The sequence below is a fragment of the Piliocolobus tephrosceles genome, chromosome 17, assembly GCF_002776525.5.
Source record: "Piliocolobus tephrosceles isolate RC106 chromosome 17, ASM277652v3, whole genome shotgun sequence".
NCBI classification, from domain to species: Eukaryota; Metazoa; Chordata; class Mammalia; order Primates; family Cercopithecidae; genus Piliocolobus; species Piliocolobus tephrosceles.
In genome coordinates, this window is record NC_045450.1 from 5,039,013 (window position 1) to 5,054,984 (window position 15,972).

The 15,972-nt window shown below is 51.2% G+C and overlaps 1 protein-coding gene across 1 annotated transcript in view; it reads left to right on the plus strand.

Annotated features, from left to right (window-relative positions):
* The window catches only part of SEC14L5 (SEC14 like lipid binding 5), a 63,414-nt gene that overhangs the window by 36,727 nt on the left and 10,715 nt on the right, over nucleotides 1-15,972 (plus strand). Inside the window, exons 7-13 of the mRNA XM_023225795.1 lie at nucleotides 3,987-4,099; nucleotides 4,513-4,702; nucleotides 8,041-8,129; nucleotides 8,238-8,308; nucleotides 10,670-10,841; nucleotides 13,627-13,761; nucleotides 15,054-15,188. Coding sequence (XP_023081563.1) covers nucleotides 3,987-4,099; nucleotides 4,513-4,702; nucleotides 8,041-8,129; nucleotides 8,238-8,308; nucleotides 10,670-10,841; nucleotides 13,627-13,761; nucleotides 15,054-15,188 — 905 coding nt within the window. The remainder of the gene's footprint in view (nucleotides 1-3,986; nucleotides 4,100-4,512; nucleotides 4,703-8,040; nucleotides 8,130-8,237; nucleotides 8,309-10,669; nucleotides 10,842-13,626; nucleotides 13,762-15,053; nucleotides 15,189-15,972) is intronic.

Consider the following 15,972-nt stretch of genomic DNA (forward strand, 5'->3'; position numbering starts at 1 on the left):
TAATATGTGTATATACCCACACACCTATGTGTATACTTGCATACATACATGTGTGTCTTATGTTGAATACATGAGAACATATATATTCCATTTGATATTTTGCTTTTTTACCACTTAGTAATGTTGCCTGAAAAACTTCCTGTATCAGTGCTTATGTCTTCTTTTCATACTTCATAGTATGGTGTGGTTGCACCATAACTTATTTATTAATAAATATTATTTATTTAGACACAGGGTCTTGCTCTGTTGCCCAGGCTGGTGTGCAGTGGTGCAATTGTGTCTCTCTGTAACCTTGAAATCCTGGGCTCAAATGATCCTCCTGCCCCAGCTTCCTGAGTAAATGGGACTATATAGGCACAGGTCAACATGTGTACATAATTTATTTTTACTTTTATTTTATTTTTTATTAATTATTTTTGAAGCAGAGTCTCACTCTGTCACCCAGGCTGGAGTGCAATGGCAGTATCTCTGCTCAATGCAACCTCCGCCTCCTGGGTTCAAGCGATTCTCCTGCCTCAGCCTCCTGAGTAGCTGGGATTACAGGCATGTGCCACCACACCTGGCTAATTTTTATATCTTTAGTAGAGACGGGGGTTTCACCATGTTGACCAGGCTGTTCTTGAACTCCTGACCTCAGGTGATCCACCTGCCTTGGCCTCCCACAGTGCTGGAATTATACGTGAGCCACTGCACCTGGCCTTGATTATTTTAATTAGTCTATTTAGCTAGTTCCCTACTGAAGGAAACAACCCTATTTAGGTTGTTTCAGTTTTTAAAAATACTAATAGCATGGTACATGTGAGGACTTAAGAATTTATGAGAAGTATGTAAGTATATACAACGGCTAACACTTTAAAAGTGGAATTGCTGGTTCAAAGTTTACATGCAAGTAAAATTTTGGTAGATTTAACCATTAGGCTTCCAATGAGGTTGTACTAATCATTGTTCCCAGCGAAAGTGTGTAATTGCATCTATTCCTGACGTCACCCCAGCTCCCCAGAAAACTCTTCGTAAACATTTCAAACTTCTGAAAGGCAATAAAAGTGGTCACTGGTTGATTAGTGACCAGTTTTTTCATTGTGAGCGAGATCAGGCATGATTTTTCATGTTTAGCGACCGTTTTCCTTTTTTTTTTTTTTTTTTTTTAAATAATGAATACTTGTTCTTGTCCTTTGTCCATTTTCTTATTTGCCCATTGCTTTCTTATTGGTTTGTAAGAGCTCTTTGTATATGAAAGCAACTAGCCTTTTGTCACAGTTCAGGCTTTTATGGACATGGAAAATGTTCACGATATAATGTTAAAAGGAAAAATCTTAGGACACAAACTGTATGTACACCACAAATCCAGTTCTAGCCATGTGTAAGATGTGTACTCATGTTGATAACATTTTTCCTTTAGGGCCACTGCCATGCAGGGACTTCTCTGACTGACATACTTGGGTGGCAGTGCCATGAAACTAATAATACATCTGGGGCTCTGTTTAGGAAGAACGGAGTTCATTCATGCAACAAGTATTTATTCTTTTTTTTTTTTTCTGTCACCCAGGCTGGAGTGCAGTGGCACGATCTTGGCTCACTGCAACCTCCGCCTCCCGGGTTCAAATGATTCTCCTGCCTCAGCCTCCCGAGGAGCTGAGAGACTACAGGCATGCGCCATCATGCCCGGCTAATTTTTGTACTTTTAGTAGAGATGGGGTTTCACCATGTTGGCCCCCTGCTGGTCTCAAACTCCTGACCTCAAGTGATCCTTCTGCTTTGGTCTCCCAACGTGCTGGAATTACATGCAACAAGTATTTATCCTGCACTAGCTGTGTGTGCTGGCTGGCTGCTGTTGTACATGCACTTTTTTTTTTTTTTTTTTGAGACGGAGTCTTGCTCTGTCGCCCAGGCTGGAGTGCAGTGGCCGGATCTCAGCTCACTGCAAGCTCCACCTCCCAGGTTCATGCCATTCTCCTGCCTCAGCCTCCCGAGTAGCTGGGACTACAGGCGCCCGCCACCTCGCCCGGCTAGTTTTTTGTATTTTTAGTAGAGACGGGGTTTCACCGTGTTAGCCAGGATGGTCTCGATCTCCTGACCTCGTGATCCGCCCGTCTCAGCCTCCCAAAGTGCTGGGATTACAGGCTTGAGCCACCGCGCCCGACTTTTTTTTTTTTTTTTTTAAAACAACAGTGCCTTCTGCCCCGTCCTGTGCACACTGTCTGTGGCCTTGTCGCCTGTACCTTTCCCATTTTCCACAGGTCCATCCTTCCTTCTCCATCTGTGCTGTCTGCCAGCAGCGCAGGCACTCAGGGTGGCTGGCAGAGGACATCCTCTGCCCCTTCTGCCCTCTCCTGAATCACTGACTCTTTGTGCTCAGAAGTAGAAAAAACCTTCACATCTGCCCCAGGCCGGAAGGATGCTGGGAGCTCCGGGCTCCCTCGTGTTTCTCCCTCATCCCATCCCCACTCTGTCCCTGCTTCCAGCATCTCTGCCTCTGACCACACAAGGTCTGAACAATTCACCTCTCTGCCAACATTCTCCTGCCTCTGTTTACCCAGGTGCCTCCTGGCGCAATAGTTGGCGTGACCCCCCACTGTAGGCTTTTCTGTTTTAGGGGTGCTGCTGGCCATTCATTCAGCCTGTTTTCTTGTTTGGCCGTCTGTGCACAAAGAACTGGTTCTGCCCATGGAGGCTGCTGCTTTGTGTAACGTCTCCGCCCACTGCTGAGATGCCGAGAGGCCACTGCATGCCAGCATCTGCCACCCTCATGGCTAACAGTCGGGCAACAGGACTCAGGCTTGGGGCCTGGCCTCTGCACACTGGCAATGTTCTGACTGCAACCGCCCAACTGGGGTGGGGGACAAGTGGGAGTGTTCCCTGTGGTTCCCAGGCTGCTAAAGAGACAGCATGGCTGTGTTGCAAGGTCCAGGCTCTGTCAAAAGCTGCTGTCTGTCAAAGCCCCACAATGGGACCTGAGCAGGCGGAAAGCAAAGAGAACTGGCGTTTATCCACCGACCACCTCCTTTATGCTGGGCACACAGCATGCATTTGCTCATTCAAGTTCCTCCACCTCTCTAGGCCTGTGTTTTTTTTTTTTGTTTTGTTTTTTGTTTTTTTAGGTATATTGCCTTTTTTTTTAAAGTATTTTTTGTTACATTTTCTTTTTTTTTATTATACTTTAAGTTCTAGGGCACATGTGCGCAACGTGCAGGTTTGTTACATATGTATACATGTGCCATGTAGGCCTCAGTTTTATCTTCTCTCTCTTTCTCTATCTCTCACTCCTTTTTTTTTTTCTTTTTAAAGACGGAGTCTCACTCTGTTGCCCAGGCTGGGGTGCAGTGGTGCAATCTTGGCTCACTGCAACCTCCATCACCCATCTTTAAGCGATTCTCCTGACTCAGCCTCCTGAGTAGCTGGGATTACAGGTGTGCGCCACCACACCTGGTTCATTTTTGTATTTTAATAGAGACCGGGTTTCACCATGTTGGCCTGGCTGGTCCCAAAACCCTGACCTCAAGTGATCTTCCTGCCTTGGACTCCCTAAGTGTTGGGATTGCAGACGTGAGCCACCGCGCGAGGCAGTTTTATCTTCTCTAAAGTGGGGATAATAGTGACGCCTGCCTCACAGGGGTGTGGGGAGAGCTCACTGAGACCAGGTGGCTTCTGAGCACGCAGCGAGTGTGAGCCCATATTGTGAAGAATCCTTAGAACATCCCCAGGGGGTGGGAATTGTCTTCAATTCCCAGGGTCAAAGAGGAGAAATCCCGTCTCATAGTGAGATCGAGGTTTGCCCAATGATGCGTTTTCAGAATGCCCTTGGACGTGGGCTGGAGAAATGAATGCATTCAGAGTGCCTGCAGCTGCTGTCTGGGGTGGGGGCTCAGCCTGGCTTGGAACCACATTTTAGGGTCAGTGAGGGAGCCAGTAAGGAATGGCAGACAGACCACTTGGTAAAGAGACGCGGCGTCTCCCTCTTATCCTGAAGTTCCCCCTTCTTCTCCAAGGGGACAAGTTGGACGCGGACTACATTGAGAGGTGCCTGGGCCACCTCACGCCCATGCAGGAGAGCTGCCTTATCCAGCTTCGGCACTGGTTACAGGAGACCCACAAAGGCAAGGTGGGTGCAGGGGGTACCCTGGAGCAGCAGATGAACGGGCAAGGACTGGTACTCAGCCTCCATGTGCGGGAAGGAAAGGCGAAATGAAGTGTGATGAGAAGGGAGATGATAATGCTGACACATTATCTCTTGCTTATTCATTTATGTATTTATTTGAGACAAAGTCTCACTCTCACCCAGGCTGGAGTGCAGTGTGTGATCCTCACTGCAGCCTTCACCTCCTGGGTTCCAGCGATTCTCCTGCCTCAGCCGCCTGAGTAGCTGGGATTACAGGCGTGCACCACCTCGCCCGGCTAATTTCTGTACTTTTTGTAGAGATGGGGTCTCACTATATTGCCCCGGCTGGTTCTGCAATTTTATCTGCCGGGTCAGGGGATACCGTTCTGTGGGCTTTTTACTTCTTTGTCTCTCAGATTCCCAAAGACGAGCATATCCTTCGGTTCCTGCGGGCGCGTGACTTCCACCTGGACAAGGCCCGGGAAATGCTGTGCCAGTCCTTGAGTTGGCGGAAGCAGCACCAGGTGGACCTCCTCCTTCAGACCTGGCAACCCCCTGCCCTGCTGGAGGAGTTCTATGCAGGGGGCTGGCATTACCAGGACATAGGTGCGTGCATCCACCCACATCATGTGTAGGGCATACTTTGGGCACTGCCAAATGCACTTACTTTATTTATTTATTATTTTGAGATGGAGTCTCACTCTGTCACCCAGGCTGGAGTGCAGTGGTGCCATCTCAGCTCACTGCAACCTCCGCTTCTCAGGTTCAAGTGATTATCCTGCCTCGGCCTCCCCAGCAGCTGGGATTACAGGCACCTGCCACCATATCTGACTTTTTTTTTTTTTTTTTGTATTTTTAGTAGAGGCGGGTTTCACCATGTTGGCCAGGCTGGTCCTAAACTTCTGATCTCAAGTGATCTGCCTGCCTCAGCCTCCCAAAGTGTTGGGATTACAGGCATGAGCCACCGCACTCAGCCCAAACGCACTTTAAACGCCATGCGTCATGCTAACATCTTATTATTTTTCCTTTTGATTCTTCCAGGCATCTAGAAATGCTTTGAAGTGATAACCTAGCTAGGAAGAATCAGAGCTGGAAAGCTCTGCGTCTTAAGAAACATTTCTCCACTGGGCTGAGGGAGCCCACCATTACTCACAATAATTGCGATTGTATACGTAACAGGTGCATAAATTTTGTACGTTTCCGAGGGCAGCTGTAGCAAATTAACACAAACTTGGTGGCTTAAAACAGTAGAAATGTGTTCTTTTACAGTTCTCGAGGCCAGAAGTCTGGAGTCAAGGTATCAGCAGGGCTGTGCTCCCTCTGAAACTTCTAGGGGAGAATCCTTCCCTGCTTTTTCCAGCTTCTGGTGGCCCCAGGTGTTCCTCGGCTGGTGGCAGCTTCACTCCAGTCTCTGCCTCTCTCTTCACATGGCCTTCCCCTCTGTGTCTCTGTGTCCACACCTCTTGTCATAGGGACCCTAGGACATTGGATTTAGGGCTAACCCCAAATCCGTGTGATTTTATCTTGAGATCCTTAACTGATTATACCTGCATAGACTCTATTTCCAAGCAGGGTCCCTTTTTTTTTCTTTTTTTGAGACAGAGTCTGTCTCTGTCACCCAGGCTGGAGTGCAATGGCGTGATCTCAGCTCACTGCAACTCTGCCCCCCGGGGTTCAAGCGATTCTCCTGCCTCAGCCTCCTGAGTAGGTGGGACTACAGGCGTGCACCACCATGCTTGGCTGATTTTTGTACTTTTGGTAGAGATGGGGTTTCACCATGTTGGCCAGGCTGGTCTTGGAGCTCCTGACCTCAAGTGATCTGCCCGCCTTGGCCTCCTAAAGTGCTGGGATTACAGGAGTGAGCCACTGCGCCCAGGCACGGGTCACATTTTAATGTCCCCATGGATATGAGTTTTGGGGACATGATTCAACCCATTACAAATATAGTTTCTGGATTTTTAAGTTAAATTGCCACTGAAACCTGTGCCTACCACACTTTCCAATGTCCTTCATCTAAACATTCCTCTATATCAAGTAGGGTAAACGCTGGACGCTCCTAAAGAACCGGCCGGCATGGTTTCTGTTAATGCACGATCAATCTTCCTTATTTATGGAATCCATATTTATGAACTCCTCTTATTGCTGAAATTTACTTGTAACCCCCAAATCAGTATTCACAGAACTTTTTCAGTCATGCTCAGACATATTCAGCGTGGCAAAGTATTGGAGTCGCTTGTCACACACGCTGTCTGCTGAAGTTGAACGACGCGGCTCCTGCCTTCTTGTTTCAGTTCTCATACCCTAAACGGTGTCCTTCTTGTGGCCTATTTAATGCCACATTCTTATCTTTTTGGGCTTTTCTTTGGTGACTTTGCTGTTTAAAATGCCCCCTCGTGTAGTGCAGAAGTGCACCTAGCTTTACCTAAGGATGAGCAAGTGGCTACGTGCTCCATGCAGAAAACACCCAGAGTGCTCCACTAGCTTCAGATAGGCACCAGCTACAGGGCTGCTGGCCATGAGTTCAACGCTGATAGATCAGCAACATACATTCAAGTGTCCTTAAATAGAAACAGAAGCTGGGTGCAGTGGTTCACACCTGTAATCACAGCTCTCTGGGAGGCCAAAGATGGAGGATCTCTTAAGCCCAGGAGTTCGAGACCAGCCTGGGCAACCTAGTGAGACGCCCCCCCCCCCCCCCGCCCCGCCACAAACCCATATCTCCACAAAAAATACAAAAAAATTATCTGGGCATAGTGCTGCATGCCTGTGGTCCCAGGTACTCGGGAAGCTGAGGCGGGAGGATTGTTTAAGTCAGGGAGGTTGAGGCTGCAGTGAGTCGAGATCATGCCACTGCACTCCAGCCTGGGTGACAGAGTGAGACCCTGTCTCAAAGAACAAAGAGGACAGGCACGGTGGGCTCACGTCTGTAATCCCAGCACTTTGGAACGCCGAGGTGGCAGATCACTTGAAGCCAGGGGGTCGAGACCAGCCTGGCCAACATGGCGAAACCATGTCTCTACTAAAAATACAAAGAATTAGCCAAACGTGGTGGTGCATACCTGTAGTCCCAGCTACTTGGGACGCCGAGGTGTGAGAATTGCTTGAACCTGGGAGGTAGAGGTTGCAGGGAGCTGAGATTGCTCCACTGAACTCCAGCCTGGGTGATACAGTGAGACTGTCTCAAAAACCAACAAATCAACTAACCAACAAACAAAAAACCCCACATAAAACAAGGTTATGTATTGATTGGTTGACAAAAAGTATTATGGGGTCGGGTGCGGTGGCTCATGCCTGTGATCCCAACACTTTGGGAGGCTGAAGTGGGTGTATCACCTGATGTCAGGAGTTTGAGACCAGCCTGGCCAAGATGGTGAAACCTCATCTCTACTAAAAATACAAAAATTAGCCAGGTGTGGTGGTGGGCGCATGTAATCCCAACTACTCAGAAGGCTGAGGTAGGAGAATCACTTGAACCTTGCATTTTTGGGCTTTTCTTTGGAGGCGGAGGTTGCAGGGAGCCGAGATCACACCACTGCACTCCAGTCTGGGCGACAGAGCAAGACTCTGTCTTAAATAAATAAACAAATAAATAAATGAAAATGTTTTGTAGAGAAGGGATCTCACTATGTTGCCCAGGCTGGTCTCAAACTCCTGAGTTCAAGCAATCCTCCTGCCTCAGCCCCCCAAAATGCTGGGGTTATAGGTGTGAGTCACTGCGCTGGCCCTTGTCCTCCTTGTAACACTTCTGTTTTTCTGCCTTTCAAAATAAGTGGCGTCAGCCCCTCTTGGAAGCAGGCAGGGTGCTAGTTAAGTGAAGGCTGGATCGGGCCTTGGCGGGTTGCAGCCTGAGGAGGTGAAGCCCTCCCCTGCAGCTGTGACCTGCCCCGTCGTAAGCAGTCCTCTAAATAATGGGCTCTTCTTTTTGCTCGGCCCCATCCACAAAGACGGCCGTCCCCTCTACATCCTCCGCCTGGGCCAGATGGACACCAAAGGCTTGATGAAGGCTGTGGGGGAGGAGGTGCTGCTGCGGCACGTGAGTCAGGGGTCTCGTTCCTGGACCCTGTGGCAGGGCCGGGCCTGGGAAGGGCTGCACGGGGTGGAGCAGCGAGGTGGGTGTTCAGGAGCACTGTCTCCCTTCCAGGTTCTCTCCGTCAATGAGGAAGGACAGAAGCGGTGTGAGGGGAGCACAAGGCAGCTGGGCCGTCCCATCAGGCAAGAACCTGGGCTGGGGACAAATCCCCCCTAAACAGCAAAGACGAGGGATGAAGAGGGGTCCACCGTGCGTGTGTGCTATGCCAGGCAGCGTGCCAGGGCCCTCATTCTCCCCCAGTTTCTATAGTGGTCTTCTGGGTCTTGAGGCAGGGCCCATAAGCATCCCCATTTCTTATGCATGAGGAAACTGAGACTCAGCGCGGTGGCCCCCACAGAAGCTTGTGAACCGGTCAGGACAGAGCTGGATTTGAGGCTGGGGTCTTGTCCAGCTTCCGGCTCGAAGACTTCATCCTCCCACTCTGCTCAACAGTCTCCTTGACTTTGCTTTTTGAGATCAGCTCTCCACAACGCGTTCTGCCTTGGCTCTGTCATGGCACATCCAGGCACCCAGTGTCCTCTGCAGGCACCCACTGTCCTCTGACTCCCCCACATTTCTGTTCCCGAGCTGTTTCCTGGAGCCAGTACTTATGGTGGCATCGCCCCCAAAGGCGGCAAACCTTTCTGAGCAGCAGCTTCCTCTTCTGTAAAAGTGATTTTTTTTTTTTTTTTTGTGAGACAGGCTCTCACTATGTCACCCAAGCTGGAGTGCAGTGGTGCAATCACAGCTCACTGTGGCCTTGACCTGCTGGGCTCGAGCAATCCTCCCACCTCAGACTCCCAAGTATCTGGGACTACAAGTGTGCACCACCATGCCCAGCTAATTTTTGTTTTTTTGTTTCCAACGTGTTGGGATTATAGGCGTCAGCCTCTGCTCCCGGCCTGTAAAGTGGCTTTTAAAAATTGATTCTCAAAAATAATAACGGTTTAAAAATAATGCGAACATGGATCTTGCACTTGATGTGTAGCAGGTGCCCTTCTAAGCACCTTGATTTAGTTCCTCCTCCTAAACAGCCCTGTGAGACACGGGCGGGCAGGACCTGCTGTTCCAGCTTTTCAGCCCCCAGTATCCAGATCTTTGTGAAAATTAAAGTTCCTTTGCTGTTTGGAGATTTTTTTTTTTTTTTTTTTGACAGAGTCTCATTCTGTTACCCAGGCTGGAGTGCAGTGGTGCAATCTTGGCTCACTCCAACCTCCACCTCCTGGGTTCAAGTGATTCTCATGCCTCAGCCTCCCAAGTAGCTGGGATTATAGGCACCTGCTGCCACGCCTGGCTGATTTTTGTATTTTTAGTAGAGATGGGGTTTCACCACCTTGGCCAGGCTGGTCTCCAGAGATTTTCTTTCTTTTTTTTGAGACACAGTCTCTGTCATCCAGGCTGGAGTGCAGTGGCACAATCTCGGCTCACTGCAAGCTCCGCCTCAGCCTCCCAAGTAGCTGGGACTACAGGCACACGCCACCACGCCCGGCTAATTTTTCTATTTTTAGTAGAGACAGGGTTTCACCATGTTAGCCAGGATGGTCTTGATCTCCTGACCTTGTGATCCACCCGCCTCAGCCTCCCAAAGTGCTGGGATTACAGGTGTGAGCCACTGCACCCGGCCTATCTCTAGAGATTTTCTAAGGACACGTATGTTGGGGTGGGACTGGGAATCAATCCATTAGTGTCCTGGCTGGAAGCATAATTCATCCCAGATGGCTCAAATGAGGGGGTGTTATGAAGGAATGCTTTGGAGAGGTATGCACAGGTTTAAGGAAACAATCTGGGAGGGAAAGGTTCCCAGGCACCAGCCACTGCAGTCAAACAGTTATTTTCCTAATGAATGAGTACTAATGAAACGGAGGCACAGAGAGGTTCAGGACTTGACCAAGCTCACACAGCAAGTGGCAGAGCTGGGATTTGAACCCTGGCCATCTGACTGTGGAGTGCATGCTCTCGGCACGTCTGCTCTATTTAGTAGTTAGCATCTTTTCAACAATTAACTCATTTATGCTTGAGGTTGCAATTTTTTGAATTTTTGCCATCAGACCTTGGTGAGCAGTAGGATAGAAATAACTCCCACACGCTTAGCGTTCCAATAGTGGAACGCTAGGCCTAAATGGCCACTTGTGATAACCAGTTTTAATTGAGGGCATGCGGTGTGCCCGTCCTTGCAGACAGCTTTGTACATACCATCCCACTCGATCCTAACAGCAGTTGTTTCAGATGGGGACTGTTACTACCTTTGCCACTGTCCTGTGAGGAAGTGGGTCTGTGGCCCTGACCCAAACCCTCAGGGGTGGAGGTGAGACTTGAATTTGGGCGCTCAGCCCTGAAGTCCACACTCTGTCCCTCTTCACCGCATGAGCTCCCTACTGTGGCAGAAGCCCCCGCTCTGCTCACAGCCCTGACTCTCAGAGCCTCCCAGTTCATGCCCTGTGGGGCGGCTGTTGGTGGCCTTGGGAGGCAGCAGAGCCAGGTGGAGCTGGTGCGTTTCTGCACAGCTCCTGGACCTGCCTGCTGGACCTGGAGGGACTCAACATGCGGCACCTGTGGCGGCCGGGGGTGAAGGCCCTGCTGCGGATGATTGAGGTGGTTGAGGACAATTACCCCGAGACCCTGGGTCGGCTGCTCATCGTGCGAGCCCCCCGCGTCTTCCCCGTGCTCTGGACGCTGGTAAGAGCTGGAACCTGGGCGAGGCCCTTCCCCGGGGGTGGGTGCGTGGGATGGGAAGAGGCCCCTCTGCGAGCAGCTCTGCTCTTTTCCTCTTTCATTTCATTTAATAACTTTTTGGAGATGAAACTCAAAAGCATGAAGCTCACACTTTTAAAGTATAGACCCCAGTGGTTTTTAATGTATTCGCTGAGTTAAGCAACCGTCACCACTAGCCAATCCCAGAACATTTCTGTCGCCCCAGAAAGAACCCCCATGCCCATTAGCGTGGGTCTCAAATTCCTGGGCTCAAGCGGTCCTCTTGCCTTGGCTTCCCAAAGTGTTCGTATTATAGGTGTGAGCCACTGAGCCTGACCTGAAATATACTTTATATTGTAACCCGGTGGGTACACGTGTGCATGCAGGTGTGCACGTGCACACATACACATGCAAGAGAAGGGTGCAGCCGGCCGCCGCACAGCGTGAGCAAAGGCCTGGAGGCTGGATGCAGCTTAATGTTTTGGAGGAATCGAAGAAACAGTCCAGGGTGACTGAGCAAAGAGGAGTGAAAGGGACAACGGCACCTGAGGAGGCTGGAAGATGTACAGGGGCCCATGGTGAAGATGGGACTTTGTCCCGGGGCAGTAGGGACCCATGGAGGGTTCATTAGCAGGGGAGGGTGGGGGCCAGGAAGTTGTCTAGCTTTTGTGGGTGCTTCAAGGCTCTGTTCAGGTGAGGCTGGGCAGCAGGAGCTGCTTCTGAAGCTTTTTATCCCTAATTGTCCTAATCTCCGGGAAAATTAAGTTCACCTGCTGTTTGGGGTGGTTTTGGGAGTGCGAGCGCATCGGCCGGGGTCCTGGCTGGATGTGGACCTCACCCAGATGGCTCAAATGAGGGGTGTCCTGAAGGGGTTCCTTGCAGAGGTGTGGGCAGGGGAAGGTGAGACCCCAAGCACCAGTGACTGCAGTAAGCCTGGCCACCCCCAAGAGGAGGGAATGTCCTTGCAGAATCCTGGGGAAAGCTGGGCCGGGGGTGGGGGCAGGGAGCTACTGGGGGGTCAGCCTCAGCCTCCTGGGGCCCAGCACAGCACAGGGGGCAGTGGGGCTGGGGACAGGAGAGGGCCCAGCACAGGGGGCAGTGGGGCTGGGGACAGGAGAGGGCCCAGCACAGAGGGCAGTGGGGCTGGGGACAGGAGAGGGCCCAGCACAGAGGGCAGTGGGGCTGGGGACAGGAGAGGACCCCACATGGGAGGATTGTAGGTTCCTCATCCATCTGTTGCTTGTGACATTCCCTGTAGAACTGGCCTGTTTCCTGCCATGCCAAGGGCTCCTTCCTTCCTTCTCTCTCTCCCACTTCTTTCCTTGTTTATCAACATGTGGCTTAGAGCTCAGTGTTAAAATGGATCCCAGCTGGAATAAACAAACTGTGGGATACTGTTCCATCCATGTAATGGAATAGCATTCATCCATAAGAAGGAAGCGGCCGGACACGGTGGCTCATGCCTGTAATCACAGCACTTTGGGAGGCCGAGGCGGGTGGATCACAAGGTCAGGAGATCAAGACCATCCTGACTAACACGGTGAAATCCCGTCTCTACTAAAAATACAAACAAACAAAAAAAAAAAACGGGTGTGGTGGCGGGTGCCTGTAGTCCCAGCTACTCGGGAGCCTGAGGCAGGAGAATGGCATGAACTCGGGAGGCGGAGCTTGCAGTGAGCCAAGATCATGCCACTGCACTCCAACCTGGGCAACAGAGCGAGACTCCATCTCAAAAAAAAAAAAAAAAAAAAGAAAAAAAAGGAAGGAAGCAGTGATCCATGCTGCAGCACAGAGGGACCTTGAAAACATGATGCTCAGTGAAAGGGGCCAGACGGGGAAGTCCATGTACTGTGCAATCTCCTTTATATGAAATGTACAGAATAGGCACGGGCGCGGTGGCTCACTCCTGTAATCCTAGTACTTTGGGAGGCTGAGGTGGATGGATCACCTGAGTTCAGGAGTTTGAGACCAGCCTGGCCAACATGGTGAAAATACAAAAGTACAAAATCAAAATACAAAAATTAGCCAGGCGTGGTGGTGGGAGCCTGTAATCCCAGCTACTCGGGAGACTGAGGCAAGAGAGTCGCTTGAACCTGGGAGGCGGAGGTTGCAGTGAGCCAAGATGGCGCCACTGCACTCCAGCCTGGGCGACAGAGCGAGACTCTGTCTCCAAAACAAAAACAAAAACAAAAAACGCGCAGAATAGGCAAATCCACAGAAACAGAGCGTAGATGGGTGGTTGCCCCGGGCTGGGGGAGGGGAGATGGGAAGTGACTGTGGGGTGGGAATGGGGTTTCCTTCTGGGGTGATGAACATGTCCAGGTAGAGGTGCTGGCTGTACAATGTAGTGAGTGCACTGAAAGCCACCAAACTGGGCGCTTTACAATGATTAATTCTATGTTGTATGAATTATATCTCAATAAAAAAAAATATCCATTTTGGCCGGGCGCGGTGGCTCAAGCCTGTAATCGCAGCACTTTGGGAGGCCGAGACGGGTGGATCACGAGGTCAGGAGATCGAGACCATCCTGGCTAACACAGTGAAACCCCATCTCTACCAAAAATACAAAAAACTAGCCGGGCGAGATGCCGGGCACCTGTAGTCCTAGCTACTCAGGAGGCTGAGGCAGGAGAATGGCATAAACCTGGGAGGCGGAGCTTGCAGTGAGCTGAGATCGGGCCACTGCACTCCAGCCTGGGCGGCAGAGCGAGACTCCGTCTCAAAAAAAAAAAAAAAAAAAAATCCATCTTGCCTTATGTCGTGGTTTCAGATCAGCCCCTTCATCAACGAGAACACCCGGCGGAAGTTCCTCATCTACAGTGGCAGCAACTACCAGGGACCCGGAGGGCTTGTGGACTATCTGGATAGAGAAGTGATCCCTGACTTCCTTGGGGGAGAGAGCGTGGTGAGGCTTCCACGTCCGCAGCCAGAGCTGGGCTCGAGGAGGTGGCACGGCTGGCTGGGAGGCTGGGATTCCTGGAGTGGGGCTGGGAGGTGGAGGGGGCTGGGTGCGGCATGTGCGCTCTGCCTGGCAGGGGTCTTGCTGGCTCTCAGCAGCCACAGGGCTTGCTTTAGAAGCTGCTTCAAAGAGAGGTGGTGCTGTTTTGAGGTTGGGCCTTACTTTGGGTCCTTCAAACATAGTGAATGAGGTAGAAGTTTCTGGAAGCCTAAAGACTAGGCCAGTCAAAGGCTTACCCATTCTGTATTCCCATCAAAGACATTGCCAAGCAGCAACAAGTTTACCTGCTCACTCACTGCAGGGGAGGTGACTCAAATGTCTCTGCAGCTCTGGACCCCGGAGCTGGGACTAGTCTGCAACCCACAGTCACACAGCCTGAGACGATCAGGATCCCCCTTCAAGGGAGGCAGTGTCCAAGCCCTCTTTAGTGCCTCCCCTGGAGATGAAATGACAGGCTGGGGTGACCCTAGGTCACAACCCCGTCATCTCATATGGCCCCCAGTGGCCCGGGCCCTCTTCGTTTCTAACAGAAATACCAAACAGTGAACTTGCATCATTGCTGGATTTTAAAAAAGTCTTTTCCTAGGAATTTTTCCAGGCTTGTCTGTTCTCTCCATTTGTGATACGTGGCACACACGGCTTATTTTTAGCAAACGGTTCTGCAGATCTGAGAGTGGCTTGTGAAAGGACACTGAACAGTGGCCTTGCTTGCTAATCCCAGTGTTTCTACAAGTGAAACGGGGTGGGGGGAATCATTGTTTGGTGGTGGCAGGTGGGTCTGCCAAGGCCTGCCCATCCAGGGGGCCTTTGGTTTGGGGAAATCTGTCAATTTCAGTGCAGTGACTGCTCCACCCCCGCTTCTGAGGGGGAGAGGCAGCTGCTATGGGCTGCGGTGTGCAGAGGCCCCAGCCTGGCTGTCAGTCCAGCACAGGGTAAAGGGACATGAGCACGGGGCTGTGATGAACGTGGGTTTGTGCCCTGGCACACTCACTTTCTGCTGTGTGCAAGTGGCGTGACTTGGGCATGCCTCCATTCCGTCCTCTGTGAAACGGGAAGAATAATAGTCTCCACTGCACGGGTGGACCTGGGGATTAAATGGGGTCATGGAAGCCCACAGCCCACTCAGTAAGAGGCTGCTGTTATGAACGGCTTCGGGGATCACTTAGCACCCTCCTGTGGGTCAGGCCAGCCAGACCTCGACTGGCCCTGACCCGCTCCCCTTTATCTCTGACCTGCAGTGTAATGTCCCCGAAGGAGGGCTGGTCCCCAAGTCCCTCTATATGACAGAAGAGGAGCAGGAGCACACGGACCAGCTGTGGCAGTGGAGCGAGACCTACCATTCAGCCAGTGTGCTCCGCGGAGCCCCCCATGAGGTGCCTGGGCCCGGCCGGGGAGGGCCCACTGGGCTAGGGGTCTGTCATCTTAGGTCAGGTGACCCCAAAACACAGCTTGAGATGAGGATTCTTATTTTTTTTTCTTTGAGATGGAGTCTTGCCCTGTTGTCCAGGCTGGAGTGCAGTGGCACGATCTCAGCTCACTGCAACCTCCACCTCCCGGGTTCAAGCGATTCTCCTGCCTCAGCCTCCCAAGTAGCTGGAATTACAGGCACATGCCACTGTGTCCAGCTAATTTTTGTATTTTTAGTAGAGATGGGGTTTCAACATGTTGACCAGGCTGGTCTTGAATTCCTGACCTCAGGTGATCCGCCTGCCTTGGGCTCCCAAAGTGCTGGGATTATAGGCGGGAGCCACGGCACCTGGCCTCTCTGTCTCTCTCTCCTCCCAGGTTCAAGTGATTCTCCTGCCTCAGTCTCCGGAGTAGCTGGGATTATGGGAGCCAGCCAGCACGCCTGGCTGTTTTTTGTTTTTTGTGGTTTTTTTGTATTTTTAGTAGAGATGGGGTTTCACCATGTTGGCCAGGCTGGTCTCGAACCCCTGACTTCAAGTGATCCACCTGCCTTGGTGTCCCAAAGTGTTGGGATTACAGGTGTGAGCCACCAAGCCTGGCCGAGATGAGGATTCTTATGCCAGTGATCTGTTGCAGGTGAGGTCTCAGGAGAAAACTAAGGCGAGGAGGGTATTCCTGTAAGGAATGAGCGTGTGGCCTGGGAGAGGAGACCCCAGGGGCACCCACAGTCCCTGCTGCCTCCATCTTCCC